Source organism: Berghia stephanieae, chromosome 5, assembly GCF_034508935.2.
Source record: "Berghia stephanieae isolate SIO BIC M18660-M18661 chromosome 5, UCSD_Bste_1.3, whole genome shotgun sequence".
In the NCBI taxonomy this organism is placed as follows: domain Eukaryota; kingdom Metazoa; phylum Mollusca; class Gastropoda; order Nudibranchia; family Aeolidiidae; genus Berghia; species Berghia stephanieae.
In genome coordinates this window covers 57,784,499-57,804,687 of record NC_088364.1, presented here as the reverse complement: position 1 = coordinate 57,804,687, position 20,189 = coordinate 57,784,499, and the positions used below count along the sequence as shown (strand labels likewise).

Sequence of the window (20,189 nt, the reverse complement as noted above, 5' to 3'; positions counted from 1 at the left end):
TGTACCTCCCTGCCCGCTATGGGAGGTCAGGATCCCCACCCAGTTAGGTAAATTTCAGCGCCAGTAAAATAAAAGAAAATGGGATTGTAAAAAAATTCTAGATTTACAATTAAAAACACTCAAGTAAAAGTAAGAAAAGGGGAATCTTTAAAATAGAGGACAGATGTAGATTCAAAGAGCATACTATCAGTGTTCTTCTTAATTTTTTTTTTTTTTTTTTTTACGGGTTTTACACATTTAGGTTATATCAGCACCAGTAAAAAGTTCTAGAATTACAATTAAAGTACCCAAGAGAAAGTAAGACAACGGGGAACTGGGAACAAATAGGGATCAGATGTAGATTCCAAGAGTATATCACCAATGTACTTAGTTCGAGATCACCTACAAGTTTCATCCGGACACAAGCACAAAATCAAACAAAGAGGAATACACTCAAATGGTTACATTATACATTCAAAATAACAAATATAATAAAACATCACAGAGATTACAAGGAAAAAAATATCATCTCCCAAAACAATAACTATGCATTTGACTGTTTCTCTCCCAACCAGAACTCCGGCCAGGGCCAGGACAAAACCAAGTAATTTCATTCCAATTCCAAGACAGAAAGCATGTTGGAAAACAGATATAAGGGGATAGAAGACACAGTATGTACCTCCCTGACCCCTATGGAAGGTCAGGAACCCCACCCAGGTTCTTAATTAACAATAACTTTCGGCATTTCTGGTATGGCACTCGGTTTAAATCTTATTTAATAGAAAGTCGACAAATTTTAATTGTAAATAGTTTGAAGTCTGATCAAATTCCTTTAGAATGTGGTGTCCCACAGGGGTCAGTTAGGTTATCAGGGGCTTTGGCCTGTCCTACCACCAATATGCTGATGATACCCAGTTATTTGGATCTGAATGGACTAAAAACTTACAAAATGTCATTAGTATATATGTGAAAAATACGTACTGGGTGTAAGAGATTGGATTGGTAGGAACAGGCTAAGGTTGAATGATGACAAAACAGAAGTGATGTACCTATTAGTATTAGGGAACAGAAGATTTTGGAACGAGGAGAGAATTGAAAGTGGTAGAGGTGTCAACAGATATTGTTGACAAGGTAAAAAATCTTGTAGCGTTCTTAGATTCGCAACTGTTGATAGACCATCAGATTAAGACAATGATCCAATCATTGATGTGTCATTTGGAAAAAATTAGATCTATTCGACAGTTCCTTTCTGAGGATGTTACCAAGAAACTTGTCGTTTCTCTTTTATTTTCAAAGCTGGATTACTGTAATGGCCTGTTGTTTGGTGTCTCGGTAAATAAGCTCAGGCAACTGCAGACGGTCCAAAATAATGCTTCCAGATTGGTCTTTCCAAGGCGGAGGTTTGACTCTGCCACACAAATTATTGTCTGTTTTCAAGAAATCCTTGAAAACATTTATTTTTTTGAAGTCATGTACTTTCTATATTGTTTTGTGTTGATGTACCTAATTTAAAGCGCCAAGAGCCTCATTGTTGAGGATACTGTGAGCTCTATAAGAATAAATTAATATTATTATTATAGATCCATATGTTCCTATTTCACTATTTCATAGACTTCTGGAAAGCATTTGACAGGGTATGGCAGTTTGTGAGATACACTACGCTTTTATGGTTTTGAAGAGGGTCTAATCCAAATAATCAAAGTACTTTATAGTACTGCAACAAGTGCAGTTCTCAATAACAACGAGCTTGGTGAGTTCTTCTAGACAAACGTGGGCATCAGACAAGGCTACATACTCTCCCCAATGCTCTTCGTCTTCCTAGAGAAAATTATGAGCGAAGCTCTTGAAAATCATCAAACCTCTGTATCAATTGGCAGATGAAAATTGTGTAATATTTGTGTTTTGCTGATGACATAGACCTCATCACCACAGTTAGGAGGAAACTGTCATGGTTTGGTCACAATGTGAAGCATGAAGGTTTGTGCAGAATGGTGATGGAGGGACCCTTGAAGGGAGGAAGAAGAAGAAGACAAAGGAAAGTTTGGATGGACTACATCAAGAAATGGACAGGTATGAAGATGGAAGAACTCTTGGAGATGGCCAACAATAGAGAAGAATGGCGGAAAGTGGTGAGAGCTGCTTCTAATGTATCCTCCTGAAGATCATCAGATCATGGGATGAATATCTTCCTCATTTATGCTCATTTCTTAAGGAAAAAAAAAATCTCTAGAAATCACGAAAAGTGAAATAGTGTGCATTTATAACATTTGTCTTGTTCCTAACTTACAATCATGGAAACCTCTTTTGAAAAAAAATCATAAAACATTTCAAATACAAATCCCAAATTGGTACATATCTAAAAAAGAATAGTAAAAAGACATCAATACCTTAATTAAAGCATAATAAAAATAGATGGTTGTTATATCATATAAATGGTTTTACAAATGATTATGTTTAAATATTTGATGGTTTTTGTTTGTTTTTAAGGGTTTTACGGCGCTTGCAACACATTTAGGTTATATCAGCGCCAGTAAAAAGGAAGAAAATGGGATAGTCGAAAGTTCTAGAATTACAATTAAAGCACCCAAGAGAGAGTAAGACAAAGGGGAATTGGGAACAAATAGGGATCAGATGTAGATTCCAAGAGCATACCATCAATGTACTTAGCTTGAGATCACCTATAAGTCTCATCCGGACACAAGCACAAAATCCAACAAGGAGGAATACACTCAGATGCTTACATCATACATTAAAAATAAATATAATAATACATAACAGATAGATGATTTACAAGGACAAAAAAATATCATCTCTCAAAACAATAACTATGCATTTGACTGTTTCCCTCCCAGCCAGGACTCCGACCAGGCCAGGAAAAAACCAAGTAATCTCATTCCAAAACAAAGACAGAAAGCATGTTGGAAAACAGATATAAGGATATAGAAGACACAGTATGTACCCCCCTGCCCGCTATGGGAGGTCAGGATTTTAAATATTTGAACCTTCAAGACATATCTCCAAAATAATAATGGAAATTGTAACATAGCCACCTGTCCGAGACAGATGCCTCCAGTGTTTAGTCACCTTGCCATTTCCATCTCTCTCATAGCTCTTGCAAATTATCTTTTGTTTTATTTCCGAACAACAAATGACTGAAACGCCATAACCAAAAGCTTAAGACTCACTTCTAGTTTACATAATGTGAGAATCACCAATCATTAAGAAAAAACTCCTGTATATAATTTAATAGAGGTGGTTAAAAAAATAAATAACAAAAGGAAAACAAACACCCAAGAAAAAAAAAACCCTACTCTCCCCCCCCCCAAAAAAAAAAAAAAAAAAAAAAAAAAAAAAAAAAAAAAACAACAAAAAAACAAAACATAGAAAAACAAAATAGAAAAAAAAAACAATAAACAAAAAAAAAACAAACAACCCCCTCTTTCCCCTAAGAAAAATATAATCAAACTAACCAACCCCCCCCCCCCCCCAAATAAAAACAAAAACAAAAAACAACCAACAAACTTTTCTTTTTTCAAATAAGAAAAAATTACGTATCTGTTGTAGGATGCTATTTTATAAATCCAAGTATATGCTATCAACATCTTCTTCTTCTTCTAGGTTCCATGCCTGGTCCAGGCTTCGGATACTGCATGAATTATCTCTCTCCATTCCTCCCTGTCTCTTGCTTTTTCAAACAGCTCTTGGATTGTTAGGTTGGTGAAGCCCTTCAGTTGGTCTATGAGTGTTTTTCTTTGTCTCCCCCGGGCGCGTTTACCAGGTATTTTTCCACAACTTGCCAGGTATTTCTTCTTATCTTTCCTTACTATGTGTCCGAAAAAGGATAGTTGTCGATCCACTATTAAGGGCATTAGTTTCCTTTGTTGGTATGTTTGTTTTAGCACTTCTTCGTTCGTTTGTGTGCAGTATACGATATTCTCTGCATCCTTCTCAAGCACCACATTTCAAAAGCTTCAATGTTCTTTTGTGTTTCTGCATTTGTAGTCCAGCTTTCGCATCCGTATAACAAGATTGGCCACACGTAGCACTTCAAGACTCGGAATCTAATCCTGAACGACATCTGTTTGTTTTTCAAAATGTTTCCCAGGTCCATGAAGGCCTGTTTGGCTTGAGTTATTCTTGCTCGTATGTCTCGGTTACATCTTCCATCTGTTGTCACTATTGAACCTAGGTACTTAAAACTTTCTACGTTGGTAAGTTGCTCGCCGTGAATCGTTATATTGCAGGTGTTGTTGTTTTCGGGGTTTTTCTGTATTACCATGCATTCCGTTTTGGTGATATTCACTTCCATTCCCTTGGCTTCACTATCTACTACCACTTTGTCAACAATCTTTTGAAGTTGGATTTCTGATGTTGCAATGAGTACCGTATCGTCTGCGTATCTTATATTATTTATGTTGTGACCTCCCACTTTTATTCCCTCCATATTATTTATGCCCCTCATGATTGTTTCTTGGTATAGATTAAACAGATCTGGTGAGGCAACACACCCTTGACGGACTCCTTTCTTAATAGGAATGGAATTTCCTGTAGAGTTTCCGATTTTGATAGATGCCTGCTGGGTGTAGTATAATGTTTGCATGAGTCTGAGGTCTTTCTCATCAGCGCCAATGGAGTGCAGTTGTTTTAGTATTTCTTCGTGGCGTACTCTATCAAAAGCTTTTTTGTAGTCGACAAAACAGAGGTATAGTGGGGTCTGAACCTGTATAGCTCTTTCACTTAAAACACGGAGGAGGTATATTGCGTTCCTTGTCCCTCTGTCAGGTTGGAATCCATATTGTTCTTCTGCGATTTCGGGGTTAATCTTATTCCTTAGCCTGTTGATAATTATACGCAACAGTATTTTGTTGATGTGGCTTATTAAACTTATAGTTCTAAAATTTTCGCATCTGACTGCACCTGCTTTCTTTGGTATTGCTATGAAAATAGAGTTACAGAGATCTTCTGGAATTTTCCCAGTATTGTATATATTGTATATATCAACATAAAATTAGAATAAAGTTTGTAGAGGATTGTGGTTGTTTATAAAATCGATGGAGTAAAAGAAGTGTATTACAAAATGTATAATGTTAATGATCAGAAAAGAGTTAGATGAAATACAAAATATCAAAGAGGGCAAAAAGTGTAAATACATTGACATGATGCAGTAAAGAATGATGGTAGTAGAGGAATCAAATCAAGATGCATGAATGTAAAATTCAAATAAATACCTATGTTCCATTAACAGCTCACTCCAAACGAATTTTTAAAAAATGGAAAGCGAGAGGAAACACGTCCACCAACCCACCTACACACAAATACAGGCAACTCTAAAATCACATATAAGGACTTTTAGGGATTTGATCAAATTTTCTATTTCATTTTGGTCACTTTGAGTGCCTCTACTAAACAAATTCATGTGCATGTGTCATGTAATGCATACAATTTATTGGTTCAAAATGAAAGATGCTTTGGATCATACAATGCCCGATGCATACAATTTATAGCATTACATTTTTTTTTTAAAAATCGTTCTTTTTTCTTTTGAACAAGTCCACCATCAATGTAATCAAATAAAAACCTGCACAAACTATAAAACAAAACCATACACTCAATTGATTGACAAAAACAAAAAAAACAACAAATAAAAAACAACAAGAATTTGACAGAGAATAAACTGAATTTTCCCATGACAAGCTCACACAGTAATAACACTTCATTACTTTAACAGCCAGTTATATACTTTGGTAAAATGATATAGAGAGTAGAGAAACACATAGATTTTAGCACTTGGGACAAATTCAAACGCCTTCAGTCTTTTTCTTTCTTTGATTTTGATTTTAAAAATAAACATCCAACATTTCCAATTACTATGAAAAGGACTGTGACAACATGACCCATAAAATATATTGACTTCCAATAACGGACAGTGGAGGAAAATTTAAGCAACAAAAATCCCATACAATTGTAATCAAAACCTCTCATTTTGAAGAACCAGCAACCCCAGTCAAACAGATTCTGCATTTCAGTTGAGGCGTCATTACGGAATGTTTTAATCATGGCTTCTTCTGCCATAAGGATTGGTGGCACTGTGAGAAGGCTAAGGTAGTAACCTGGATGGATGCCATGCCAAAAAGCACTCACAGACATTGTCACTGCAACTCTGGTAAATAATTAAATTAAATTAAAAAAAAAAAAAAGATTAATCGAAAAATAAAAACTATGGGAAAAAAGGGCAATTATGTTGTTTCAAATTTAAACAAGGGTCTTATTGCTAACACATAAATAATAATTACCTGGCAAATGTTTGAAGTATTTCTAAAAACTTTCAATCCAAAGCATATATGTGAACGGAGTGACTATTCGTCAGTACTGACCCCCAGACGCTAGCATCTGGGGGTCAGTTCTGACGAACAGGCACCAGCGTCTGGGGGTCAGCACTGACTAATAGGTACTGGTATCTATTGGTCAGTTCTGGCGCCTGTACTGACGGTGCCAAAATTATGGAAAATGCCATTTTTTGAAATAACTTGTTCTACGACAAATAAATCCACATTTCCTGTCCCATACTAGTCGCAAGGAAGTCCCTTGGTTTCACCTTTTTTTATCGGTTTACGTGAGATTTGTTTAATAAATTTATCAATTAATTAAACAAATGATATTGTTCAATCCTGAGAAAAATACCAAATTTGATGTTGAAACGCCAAACTGGCAACCTTATATTTCAGTTCCTCCAACGCGCATGCTCACTGCGTGACGCACAGCGCAGCGGCGGGTGATCGAACTCGATACCTTTCGGGTACGAAGCAAAGACCGTAGCGCTGAGCCACGCTGCCCCCCCCCCCCCCCCCCCCAAAAAAAAAATGGAACTATCTATTCGTTATCAGGTTTCTCCTCCTTTCCGTTATTATTATTTTTTTTTTTTTGCATGACAAAAAACAAAAACAAAACAAATACATTTTTTTAAAAACGTCATCAATAGAATGGACAATGTATTATAAAAGAATCGTAACAAGAAATATTATATTATAACACGTTTCCTCTATTTTTCTTTAATTTAAGCAATAACGAAAATATACGAAAAAAAAAGAAAAACAAAAACACATACACACAAAGACAACATAAAATAAAAAAGAATCGTATGGTGGCTTGAAACAACGACAGTCATACCGTTGCCCCAACGGCATCTAACCATAGCCATCGTTATGTTATAGCCTGATACTGAAATCCAAAAGGACCGGCAGACGTCATTATTTGGTTTTTGCACCGGTTAGTGAGTTGTTAGTAGAGCTCAAGGAAACAAGTTATTTCGTTGGTTGAACTACTGAATACGACTCACGATTTGTTTTCTTTTATGGCAAAAGACTGGCAGTTTGACGTCATTTTTTGGTAAGTATCAGGCCATAACTTTACGAAGGCCACGATCTAACGCGTTAGACATCAAATTTAACTAAGTGACCAAGTGTTGCTTAGTGTCATCAGATAAGTTGGCCTTGAAAGCCTGGGATTTTAATTGTTTTTTTTGTTTTGTTTTTTTACTTTAGGAAGTGACGAATAAGTGCGAAGAGGTCTTTGTCTGCACTGACGAACAGGCCCGATGTTCGTCAGTGCTGATTAATGGCGGCGGTGGCACAGACCGAAGAGAGGCTGTCTGTGGGCGGCGGCACCTGTTGTTCAATACTGACCAATAACACCAGGTTATTGGTCAGTGCTGACCCCCAGGCGCTGGTGCCTGTTCGTCAGCACTGACACGCAGGTACTAGCGTCTGGGGGTCAGTACTGACCAATAGCCCTAGCCATATGTGAATTCCAAAAAGATAAAATGTGAACACTTCAATCTAGTAGACTTTCAGAGCCGTAGGGCTCATGAAACCAGAGTATATCTTATCTATGATCCTTTAGATTTAAACAATCATTGCGAGAATTAGAATTGTTTGCTACCCTTTGGATGAGACTCTAGTCTATTGAAAAGTACTTGTGTGTGTGTGTGTGTGTGTGTGTGTGTGTGTAGCTACTTTATAAAACCAAAAGAGAAAATTAATGAGTGATACCGACCACTCTGCATCCCCAAGATCTAGAGAAAAGTGACTTGCTTAAGACCACAGAGCAGAAGGAGGGACTCAAACCATGTACCCCCTCTGTTCCCAGATCTAACACAGCTACCCTTTCACTGCTTGGTGGATAAGGAGGTAAGACTGCCCCGACCCTTTGATTGTGAGCTATATCGACGCCTTTGATAATGAATACATCATTGTTGATGTTGTTCAAGCTAACTGTTGCTTTTGACCTTGTGCTCTTCAAGCAAGTTATTTTTCAGTTGTTCTGTTATATTGTAAAAATGTATTGTCAATAGAAGGCTAGGGAAGATGACGTTTCATGTCTCAAACTTTGATGCAGTTGAAAAATGAGTAATATTTATAGTGGAAAAATGATTAAGGTTGATCCATTTTAGGCGTTGATTAAGTGTGGCATATCGGGTTCTATTGTGGAAAATTCCAGTTTAGTCCTTGCAAGCTTCTTAAATCATAACAGCCAACAGTTCAAAGAGCTAAAACAGGATACGCTGATACACTATACCATCATGACCTAAAACAGTAGTATGTTTGGATTATTATAAAATTTAATCTAGATTTAGAGCTGTTTCTGTTCGTTGTTTTCATTTGCCAGTCAAAATATCATAATCCTGAGATATGCAAGGGTCATTTTCATACATATAAACAATTCAATTAAGAAATAAAAAAATTCTCCAGATTGCCAAATTGGGACAGTTCTGATTTTATCAGGACACTGACTGCTATGTTAAATTATCTTCATGTTGTCTTATCTTATGTCTATCTTAATATGACAAAGTAGAGATCTAATTGTCTTTTCCATTGCACATAAATTCAATCAAATTTCTTCATAACGTTTTCTTGTAGTATTGTTATTAAATATAATTTGAAATATTACTTGCTTTCAAAATACCTTACAAACTGATTAACTAAAATTTTCTTCAGTCACATCTGAAAAATATTTTGTAAACGTGCTGTCAACTGACCACCTGATAAACTGCTTTATGTACATCTGATAATGAAAAACATCTCACCTGTAAGATTTCAGGAATGATGGAACACGGTGGTGTATATATTGTGCTAACCAAAACTGGACAGTCATATTCCAACTACGGAGTCCTTGCCTTGTTTTAGGAGCAAGCTCACATCCATAGATATCAATATTGTGGATTGTTTCAAAGTCTCGGTCAACAGAATCTGGATTATCCTTTTCTCTCTTGATTCTGTTGGCAATAATTTGAGAAAATCAAACTGATAAGTTCGCACTTTTTCACACAATTTTAAGGTGATTGTAATTACTTACAGCCACAGAAGTAATTGAAGGTATGCTACAAAATTTACTACAGACGCATTGGTGAACTAAAAAAGATTAATAGTACAAAGTCATATAGGTAATGGTGGCAATAAATATAGATAAAATAAATGCACATCACTTTATCATGAATGGCTAAACAACTGAACAGAATCAAGACTTGATTTCTATCCTCAAATCTGAATCTAAAAAATGTTTATTCATTTCAAGAAATGGTCTTACATAGTATGTGCGGCTATGTGGTCTAGTGGTATGACACTCGCCATTGGATCGCAAGGTCCTGGGTTTAAGTCTCGCTCTGAGTGGTGTATAGTTGAGTCATTGGAAAGGCTCTTCACTCACATTCACTCACTGTACTCAGGTGTTAAATGAGTACCTGGCCGTTAACAACATTGTCTCTGTTGAAAAAAAAATTTGTAATATTGCCTAACACGCACCAAGTCTCATCCTGTATGTTAAGTGTTGCTGTTGGCTAGGGACCCGTTGTAAAGCATTTTGAGCACGTTTAGTGGATATTGCGCAATTTAAATGCTCTAGCTTTCTTTTTCTTTTCAAAACTTAGATTACAAATAAAATTATCAATTTGGACATCTTGGAACTCACGCTAGATCTAGTTGCTTGAAATCTGTGGGGCCATTACCACATCGGGGCTTAGAGTCAACAGGATAAGCCCCCAGACCTGCTGTAATTGCCATACACTCAGACATGATCCAAGCCATGTAGAGACGGGTTCGGAAGATGGTAAACATAGGGACCATGTATAATAACCGATAAAAGAAAGCTCTTTCCAAGAATTCATCAGTTTCCACATACTATAATTTGAGAATAGAGAAAAAAAAAGAATTAGAAGCCAATGATAACGCAACTGATTATGGTAATCCATTAATACTACTACTACGACTGCTATTACTACTACAAATACTACTACTACTACTAATAATAATAATACAGTGCAACTCCTGGATAACGAAATCGCCCGGGACCAGAAAATTATGTCGTTATCTAGGGGTGTCGTTATTTCAGAGATTTCAAGATATCAGCAAAAGGGGTTGTGTTGAGACCCTTGATTACTGTGCCTGAGAGAAATCACGTCTCAAAAACATTAGAATGTGTATTTCTCCTGTTTACAAAGGGTATAACAGTTACGCTTTCACTCTCCAATGTGTATTGTCATTGTTTTGATCGTAAACAGTGCCCGAACGCCATTTGACGAAACTAAAAGTAAATAATAGAAATCAAGTGCCAACATGATAATACCACACAAGAACACAGATACACACATTTAGTTTTGGTTTTAATTCAAGTCAAATCCATGTGATACTACTGTTGATGTGTTTTGAATACCAAAAATTTTATTTAAGTGCATCAAAATTCACAAGCACTTAAAAATTAGTAGATCTACATCTTGGGATATTAAAAACAAAAAAAAAAACAAAAAAACCCCAACAAAAACGAAATAAAAAATCCAGTATTTGCCACAATAAGATAAAATCTGGACTGATGTTTTTAGAGAAACAACTGATTCTTCAAATGAAAAGAATAAAGTGAAGAGGTCGTTATTATTTTCTCCCGGTTGTGGTAAGTCCTTTTAAATTTATTCATAGAAAAATTTGAAAAAGGCGGAATTGTGTTGGTGATGGGAGGATATGAACCACCATTTAGGCAAAAATCTGCCTTTAGACGGAAGATTTTCAGCCCTGGACTTACGCACTACACTACTTCCAGATTGCGGCATTGTTTAAAAAGCCAAATAAAAAAACATGTATGCTCATATACATTATAAATAATTCAATATTATCAATGCAATGTTAATCCTCATAACAATCATAAGATTTAACTCCCTAACAATCATAACAACAAACAGAGAATAGGAAAGCATTTCAAACATTCTCAGAAACTTTAGCATAATTGACTAAACTTAAAGGTTGTAAATATGAAGACACAACTCGTAGAGTTGATAAACCCAGTGGTAATTGTTTTCACCATGTAACGAGCATTAGTTCGTCAATGGTTGATTTTCTTTATGCAATAAATCATCAGGCACAAACGTTTTCATGACACAATTGAAGTCAACTTCATCAGAGTCTTTGCTTGTGATGGCCAATGTACATGATGCACATGATTTTCCTCACCTCTGCTGATAATTCTATCTCTGCAGTCTCTCTTCCTTACATCGCAACTGAAGCTTAAAGTTGAAATGTTATTAACACATAGCTGCCAACTTTTCAAAATGCAAAAACGTATTATTATACGCAGTGCGGCACGGACGCCCAATTCATGTCTTAAAATGGCATATTTATTAATGTACTTAAGTACTAGAATGGCCAGAACTGTAATACTAAGAGAAGCTTACCTTTATCATCATACTGGGTAGGCATAAGTGATGGGGAGGTGGTGACAGAAGCAGATTACTGAGGCTTGGGCTCAAAAAGCTTAACTTTTATCAGATTTTCTTCTTTTTTTTTTCTCTTTCTGGATTGGCCAAATCGTACTAAGTACAATTTTATCGTACTGGTTGGCAGCTATGTTAACACAATCTCAAACCTGAAAATGAACTTCACTCACTTAAGATGACCATAGATTCCCAGAAGAAAAACCTTCAATTATTTGACACTGTCTATCAAAGTATCAGAGAGACCTGCCAACTGATTTTTTTAGAAGGGTAAAAAAATCCTTGAAAACATTTCTTTTTTGAAGTCCTGTAATTACTTAAAAAATTATTTTGTGTTGATGTATAGGGCCACGAGCCCCATGGCCGAGGATACTGTGCACCATATAAGAGTCCATTATTATTATTATTATTATCATCATCATTATTGTAATATGCTTATGAAGAGACAGACAAAAATTATGATGTACATGTTATTAGAATGCATGAAAAAATTTATGACATACCTTAATGTTGAAAAAGTATGAAAAAACTAAGTATACAATAGCAATAAGAGGCAATTTCCTTGCTCTCTCCAATATTGCTTCCTTGATATTCAGCTTGAGAGTAATTTGCTGGTCCAACCAGTCTTTATATGTTCTGTATTTGTAATAAGGTCCTGGAATGAAACAAGGTAAAATAATAGTTGTGTCACAACGGTCAGCAACTGATCAAAATACATTGCTGTGGTTGAATGTCAGAGAAAAATGGAACGCCCCCCCCCCCCTAAAAAACCCAATAAAAAAAAAAAAACTTGAGGGGAGGGGGGGCTGCTCTTTTTATTTACACCACCCCATACTTTCCTTACTTTTGCCTTCCACGGTTCAATGAAACATGACACCTTGGAATGGAAAAAAACCAAGGTTTATGTAAACAATTACTTGGTGGATCTTCCTTCAAAAAGAAATATTGCCCTCCTATATATTATCTTCTACTCTCAGGTCAATTACATTTCTGCATAAATGGAGGAAAATAGGAAAGAGTTGCTGATTTTTGGATTATTTTCACTAACCTGTAAGTAACCCAATGTAACAGAAAGCGTAGCAAAAAACATCAAATGGTTTGATGATAATATCACAGTACTTCATTTTCAGAGACAAAATCTCTTTATCAACCTCCTTCTCTTTGTCTGAATTAGTTGAAGAATCTCTCTCTGCACAATCCTCAATGTCAAAGGCCAAGCTAGTCATCTTTAGAATGAAAAGGAAATTAGAAAATAACCTTTAAACAAACAATACACATATCAACAACAAAGGTAAATCAGTGCATTTTTTAAACCTTTGAAGTATCATAAATTTTCTTCCAATGATTTAAATTTAAAGAATAGTATAGAAAAAGCCATTTAAATTTATCAGAGTGCCGATACTACGAATAACAAGGGTAATAAATATTTAAGGCTTTGACATTTAAAAAACCATTGAGGCAGAATCGACAATACTTTATAATTAAACAACAGAAAATGTTTGTACCTTTAATGTTAAAAATAACTGAGCAGCATTTGTCACTGGAGTTGGTGCAGGGATGCCGGTCCAGTGAATAGTACGAAACAATACCAAGTAGCCAAAGTTCCACAAGAAGCTTTTACCTGCCAATCTGAAAAAAATAATGCATGCAAGTCATCAACGTTTTAATCAACGACCGGCTTGATGCCCAAAGCTGTGGCTTTGGCTAAAGAATGGACAAAAAGCTCTTTCAGACCATGGGTATGAACTGATATCAAAGTTATTACAGAAAATTAAAAAAAAAAATTTTAAATGACAAAGACTGATACACTGATCTTCTGGAGTGCTCAACTAAAAATAAAATAATTGTATTTTCCTCACCCATTTTTTTTCGTTGACAGCTTTTGACAGTTCGACCCTAAAGAGGCAGAAAGCTGCTGAACAGTGGTGTCCAAAAAAAATCCCATATCAACCCATAACAAATTAAACAAAAAACAAACAAAAATTAAAAAGATAGATAAATAAATAAAAATAAAAACAAACAAACAAATCAGGGTTCTGGCAACTTCAGGAGGAAATTGCAGATCTATAAACTCCATGATAGAATGCAAGACTATTAAACTCTTAAAAGGATCTCAAATGTCATAAAATAATCAGCATAGTAGATGTGGTGAAAGAGTTATGATGATGATGATATGCTGCCGTGTTGGCAGCGGTAGTGATGATTTGATGTAGTGATGGTTGCAGTGGTGGTGGTAGTGATGATGATGTGGTGAAAGAGGTTGTGGTAGTGCTGGAAGTGATGATGATGATGTGGTTGAGGAGGTTGTAGTTGTGATGATGATGTGGTAGTAGTAATCATTGAGGCAGTGATAGTAGTTATGATGATGATACAGAGGTGGTGGTTGCAGTAGTGGTAGTACATAATGCATTGCAGGTTTTTGCATCTACGACCTCAAAAAATCGCCAAATATCACTGATTTGCATTGCGACCGCAAATTCTGCAATTTTTTGGTGTGCAAAATCTGCAATTTTATGCAAATTTTTATAAATTTTCGAAATTTTGCAAAAAACAAAACAAAAAAACAATAAAACAATATTTATAATTTTTTTAAAAGGTCAAAAAAAAAAAAAAAGATGATTTTTTTCTTTTAAATTGATAGCTTGTATAGAATGTGAAAGATAATTAATCAAGAGTTTCTTTTTTACTTTTACTATCCCATTTTCTTCCTTTTTACTGGCACTGATATGACCTTACATTTGTTTGCAGGCGCCTTGAAATCCTTAAAAACAAACAAATATCTTTCTCTTTCATGAACTAATTATGGGTTTTTAGGAGAAAATTAATCGCAAACTTTTGCAAATTTTGCTGTTTTTAGCTTGCAAAATTTGGGATTTTTTCCACCCAAAAAACTGCCATGTCAGAATGATGATGATGATGTGGTTGTGATTGCAGTAGTGGTGGTAGTGATGGTGATGTGGTGGTGGAAGTTGTAGTGGTGGTAGTGCTGATGATGATGTGGTTGAGGAGGTTCTAGTTGTGGTGGTGGTGTGGTTGTATTAGTGGTGGTTTTGTTGTAATGATAGTGATGTCGTGGTAGTTTAGTGATGATGATGATGAATGGTATGGTGGTTATAATAGTTGTGACAGTAGTAGTAGTGGTGTAGATCTGAACAAATTCCCAACCACGTATCCAACAAATGCCAAATGGGTGAATTCCTGATCCTTTTTCCGACCCGGGAAGAGTATTATCAAAAGTCATCTCTATTCGCACTAGTACTGATTTTACCGTGAAAATCACTATTCGCAGTACTACTAGTCACAGATTTTGAGCTTTTTGCAAAGGCAGTGTCTACGTACACGGTAACCGGCACCTAGCCTTAGGATCTACGTACACGGTAGCACCTCCAGTAACTGGTTTGCCACTACAATACAAACAATGGATGGACCTCGCTCTGTATGTGTGTGTGTGTGTGTGTGTGTGTGCATGTATGTGTATGTTATTAAAAAAAAATATCAAACAATACAATTTAACCCATTAAAGACGAGATTCAAGGTTACCATGTATAATTGTTACCGTGAACGTACATCCTGAGGCTAGGTGCCCGGTTAGTAACGAAAATAATGATACCAAAATATCTGCGATATTCCTCTTTTTATAACGAAGTTTTATGCATCTTTAATTGAACCCCCCTAAAGCTTTATTTTAGCAAAAGCAAACGGCAATTTCCAGTCATAACTTTCTTATGATTATGAGCGAGTTGGGTCACAATTTGACTCCCAATGCTGCTGCTCACTAAACTGCCTAAATTTACCGTGCACGGAGACACTCCGTTTTGCAAAAGTAAATTTTGAGTAGTAAAATCATCATAACTTTGGAACCATTTATCCTAGATCTAAAAGTAAGGTATCATATCAAACAGTTTTTAAAGGTCTATATGTCTATATAAAAAATAATTGTCAATTTTTATTTTTGAAAAAATATCAAACTATGTAGCCTACCTACTTCAATTATCAAATCCCCACCCTTTTCTTGTGGAAACCCTGAAAGTGCAGTAATTTAAAGCCCGACAACCAAAATTATGACATATATTTATATACCTCTGCTCCTTTGACTTGGACGGTGGAGTTATCATTAACAACACACAATTGCCAACGATAGAAATGAAAAGGTGGATTATGTGAGGGCCACATGAAATCCATATTATCGCAACTCCACACAAAGATGACAATCTCTTCAAATTGGGAGAATTTAAATAGTTCATGAACAACGGCCCAATGGCAACAGAGAAGACCAAGATAGTCCCGTACATAACATCGTCCGACACCATGATGTCTAATATTTGGAAGCCAAAGAGAAAGGAGTAAGGTAAGTTACTAAGATGTTGGCAACTCCCAGTCAAGTCAGGAAACGAAAACGAAAGGAGTTTCAAGAAACCCGGAAATGCTTCGTGGGTTGACCCTTTCAAGGAAGGTAACTACGAACTGCTTGTCTGCTTATGACAAAAACCTAGACTAGAGCTCCACCCTCAAACATAATTAGAATCATCTAATATTTTATTTCACAGCAACAATATTATATTCTCTAAAGGAGAATTTTAATGAAATACATCCTTTGTGAATGAATAGATCAGATGCAAGTTACAAATATGGATGACATTGTCGAGCTGAAACATAACATCGACAAGAAGTTGGAGAAGGTATGAAATGAAATTGAAGAAATGTAGAGAGCTGCGCCGGTGTTACCAATACTTAGCTTCTATACCAGGACAAATCATTCGTTTGGACAGAAAAATAAATAAAAAACTTACCGCTTACCGTCAAAAGCAGTTTAGATTTGAAGATACATTTGTTTTCTATCAAAAAACATTCGGTACTAGATAATCCTTGATGAATATCAAAAGTTGTGTTTGAAATTATATCCTAAATATTTTCATGATTCATTCCTCGCTAAATCGTGTGTGTTTTTCGTCTGATTCAGTGGTTGGTGCCCCCTAGTGCCAGCCGCCTGCCGCGCAAAACAAAGGTTTTTTAAAAAGTTTATTGAGAAAAGATACGGAAAAAGTGTCCCTAGATAGGTATGCAATTTGGTGCATAAAAGTGCAGTAAAAATTGGTGCGCAAAATTAGTTCGTAGAGGATGCGAGACTGTGTGTGTGTGGTGTGTGGTGTGTGTGTGAGTATGTGTGTGTGTTCTCTTTCTTTCTTCCTTTTTTTTTTTGGGAGTGCCTACGTACACGGTAACGGGGCATCTAGCCTCAGGATCTATGTACACGTAAACCGGTTTACCGTTGCAACATTCTGCTCGTGTGTGTGTGTGTGTGTGTGTGTGTGTGTGTGTGTGTGAATTTTTTTTTTAATCAAAACAATATTAACCATTAATGGCGAGATTCCATCTTACACTCCCCAAACTCCAGATCTTAGTCTTAATGTTATCATTAAAAGACAAGCTTTGCGATTTATAGTTTAATTGAAGCCCGAGTCGAAATATACTCTTACTACTGTTCTCTTGGTGGAAACGATTTATTCTGCATAATCAATCTGGAGAAAAAAAATCAGTGTCACTGTAAAAGGTTAAAATATCACGAAGTACGCACCATGAACACCGCTGTAACAATCCTTTGATCTACGTCATCAGGCAACCCATTGTTTCTTTCATCTTTTCCCATTCCCCCTTACTATCCCCCCATCCCCCCGCCCACTCTCTCTCTCTCTCTCTCTCTCTCTCTCTCTCTCTCTCATTCTGCATGTGTTATCCCTCCCCTTCCCATCTCAATGTAAAATGAAAACGTTCTGCTGTTTGCAGATACATGTATGATTGTTTTGTTTTCTCTCTCTCACTAGGCTAGGATTAAAAACCAAGACATCAGGTAATGGGTGTCTAATGCCAAAGTATAGATTCTCTCTTTGGCCAATTTAGTCACGTATGTGGCAGCCCAGCTATTTATTATGTTCTGCCTATAACACACAATAAGTGGGATTCTGGGGGTGGGTACGAAAGAAATCAAGGTCATAAGTAACCGTGCACAAGAGCTGTATAGGGAATTGGTTTCTGGGGGTCTTGCAAATACCAAATATTTTATGGAAAGCTCTTTCGAACTCCAAGACGTCTGGTTTGTTTTGCTATCTTGGAACAAACGAAACAGAGATGTCTTGATGTGTGACCTAATTGTCTGATTTTGTGACCTCGATGTAAGGTATTGTGACCTAGATGTATCCTTTTGTGTGTGCAAGCCATGCGGGTAAGTACAGCGATAGTTTGCCAGTTGAGGAAAAAAAGGAAGAAGCAACGTATCCGCATTTGAAAAACAAAACAAAAAAAACTGAAAAAACAAAACAACTTAACCTTTTAAAGGCGAATATCAATCTTACTTGGACCAAAAATAAAATCTTACCGTTTTCATCAAAAGACAAAAAACAAATTACAATTTAAAAACTTGAGCTTTTATATAGAGCAATATCCACCCAACATGCTCAAAGCGCTTTTTATCAATATTCTTACTGCTCTTATGGTGGAAACTTTTTTTTTTCTGCGTTAAAAAATAATATAAATGAAGACTATTATTTGAAAAACAAAAAAATCAGTGTCACTGGCAAAGGGTTAATTGCAGTACTCCTGCATCCTGTGAGACTCCTACGGCACTTGCTAATCATAAAAAAGGAAATAGCAGCAATCAACAATACTAAGGTGAAAAAAAAAGAAGAAAAAAAAAGTGGGTGGGGGGGGGGGGAGAGCAAACCCAGTAGCAATGCAACCTTTTAGCGGCGAAATTCGATCTTTGACCTAACACCAAATCTTCTATCATCAAAAGACAAGTAACGGCAAAACTATTATAGACAATTGAAGTCCGAGTTGCGATAGTCTGACTACTCTCTTGGTGGAAACGCTGTATTCCCCGTTAACAATAATAAAGATAAAAGCAAACTACTATCTAAAAGCAAAAAATTAGCTTCGCTGTTAAGGGGTTAAGAACACCTGCTACTGCAACTGCCAGCATCCTTGAGATGCTCTTACGTCACCAAGGTCACCAATCGACACGTCTCCCTCTCGTCGGCATGCATCCCCCCCCCCCCCTCCACTCTTTCAAGGTGGTGGTGGCGGCGGATAAAAAAAGGCCTTTTTCTCTTTCATTCAATCAACTGGTCTGCTGGTGGACCCTAGGCCTCTCTACAAGTCCAAGAAATAATACTCACTTTTTCTCTGCTCCAACGAAAATATCTACCCCCTACCGGTCTAATTATTTGTAGCAGACGACAAATTTCTCAAAACGGTCACGTGACGCTATAAAAACAACACAGGAAGTCCATGAAAGCTTATTTACGGCATTTCCTTTGAACCGTGTAAACAACAAAATTTCGTTTTCATTCGACTCAACGGGTCAGATTGGCCAGTATTTTTTTAACGAACTAAAGTTCTGAAAAATCAAAATGTTTCTTAGAAAGTTGAAAGATGCTAGTTTTTGAAACAGAGGTAGGTTTTTAAAAAAAATCTTTATATTTTACGTGAATGCATGCTCAAGGCGAGTTGGACGTGCAGCGGAGGTTGGTAGGCCAAAGGCCCACCTCTCTAGACAAGAAGACTGATTATTTATTTTTCAAATGAGCAAAAAAAAAAAAAAAGAGGGTTTAGAAAGTTTAAAAAATTGACCATGATGTTGATAATAATTCATAGATTATATACTTTAAAAATTGATTATATTGATCTTCAATAACAGTACTTTTTTTCCAATAGTTTGATGGTTTTTCCTCCTGCTATTTGAGCCTTTTATGGACTTATAGATAGACCGTCTAGACGTCTAGACCCTCTATATATACCCAACAAATGCAAATGACAACATTTTCACTCTGAGACAAAAATTGAAAAGACATGTCCTGCACTTCTAGATTTATATTGCAGATTTGCTTGGATTATCTATTTTTCAAATGAGCAAAAAAAAAAAAAAGGGTTTAGAAAGTTAAAAATATTGACCATGATGTTGATAATAATTCATAAGATTATATATCTACTTTAAAAATTGATTATATTGATCTTCAATAACAGTACTTTTTTTTTTTTTTTTTCGTCTTTCAGGAGGAAAAAAATATTAGTCTTCTTCGGCAATACTGCAGTCGGTACAGTTCAAATACTTCTGGAATGGTTAACATTTTAAACAGTTTTGAAGAGCGTCTTGAAAACTTGGAAAAAACCATTGTGCCAGTTTACAATGAAACAGAAAACTTGCGAAGAAGACAGGAGAGTATCCTTACTAATAAAATGCTTTTATGAAGGCAAGAGTTAAAATGCAAACAAATTTAGTTTTATTTTTTAATTTAATCCTTTAATTTTTTATATATATAGGTATATTAGGATCCTATATATATATATATATATATATATATATATATATATATATATATATATATATATATATATATAATAGTCCACTCCGGATAATCGCAACACCTTGGGATCAGCGAAAATGTTGCGATTAACCAAAGTT

General features: G+C 35.9%; 2 protein-coding genes across 3 annotated transcripts in view; one reads left to right on the top strand and one right to left on the bottom strand.

The window, feature by feature from the left end:
• Window positions 1-3,892: 3,892 nt before the first annotated feature.
• Window positions 3,893-16,123, bottom strand: LOC144973300 (membrane-bound acylglycerophosphatidylinositol O-acyltransferase mboat7-like). Its single transcript, XM_078915571.1, has 7 exons — window positions 15,812-16,123; window positions 13,237-13,360; window positions 12,780-12,957; window positions 12,235-12,386; window positions 9,943-10,151; window positions 9,062-9,250; window positions 3,893-6,139 (listed from the first exon to the last, which is right to left on the bottom strand). The coding sequence occupies exons 1-7, from the start codon at window positions 16,039-16,041 to the stop codon at window positions 5,788-5,790; spliced, it is 1,434 nt and encodes a 477-aa protein (XP_078771697.1). The 5' UTR covers window positions 16,042-16,123; the 3' UTR covers window positions 3,893-5,787.
• A 54-nt stretch (window positions 16,124-16,177) lies between these two features.
• The window catches only part of LOC144973298 (exocyst complex component 7-like), a 25,012-nt gene continuing 21,000 nt past the window's right edge, over window positions 16,178-20,189 (top strand). For both annotated transcript variants that reach the window (XM_078915570.1, XM_078915569.1), the window contains exons 1-2: window positions 16,178-16,410; window positions 19,781-19,946. In XM_078915570.1, coding sequence (XP_078771696.1) covers window positions 16,345-16,410; window positions 19,781-19,946 — 232 coding nt within the window. In that variant the 5' untranslated portion in view covers window positions 16,178-16,344. The remainder of the gene's footprint in view (window positions 16,411-19,780; window positions 19,947-20,189) is intronic.

Coding starts and splice junctions, on each gene's coding strand:
- LOC144973300 (XM_078915571.1), bottom strand. CDS start 16,041: ATGGTGTCGGACGATGTTATGTACGGGACTATCTTGGTCTTCTCTGTT. Junction 12,958..13,236: donor AGTTATTTTTAACATTAAAG/GTACAAACATTT, acceptor TTCATTCTAAAG/ATGACTAGCTTGGCCTTTGA. Junction 9,251..9,942: donor TTCAAGCAACTAGATCTAGC/GTGAGTTCCAAG, acceptor TATTGCCAACAG/AATCAAGAGAGAAAAGGATA.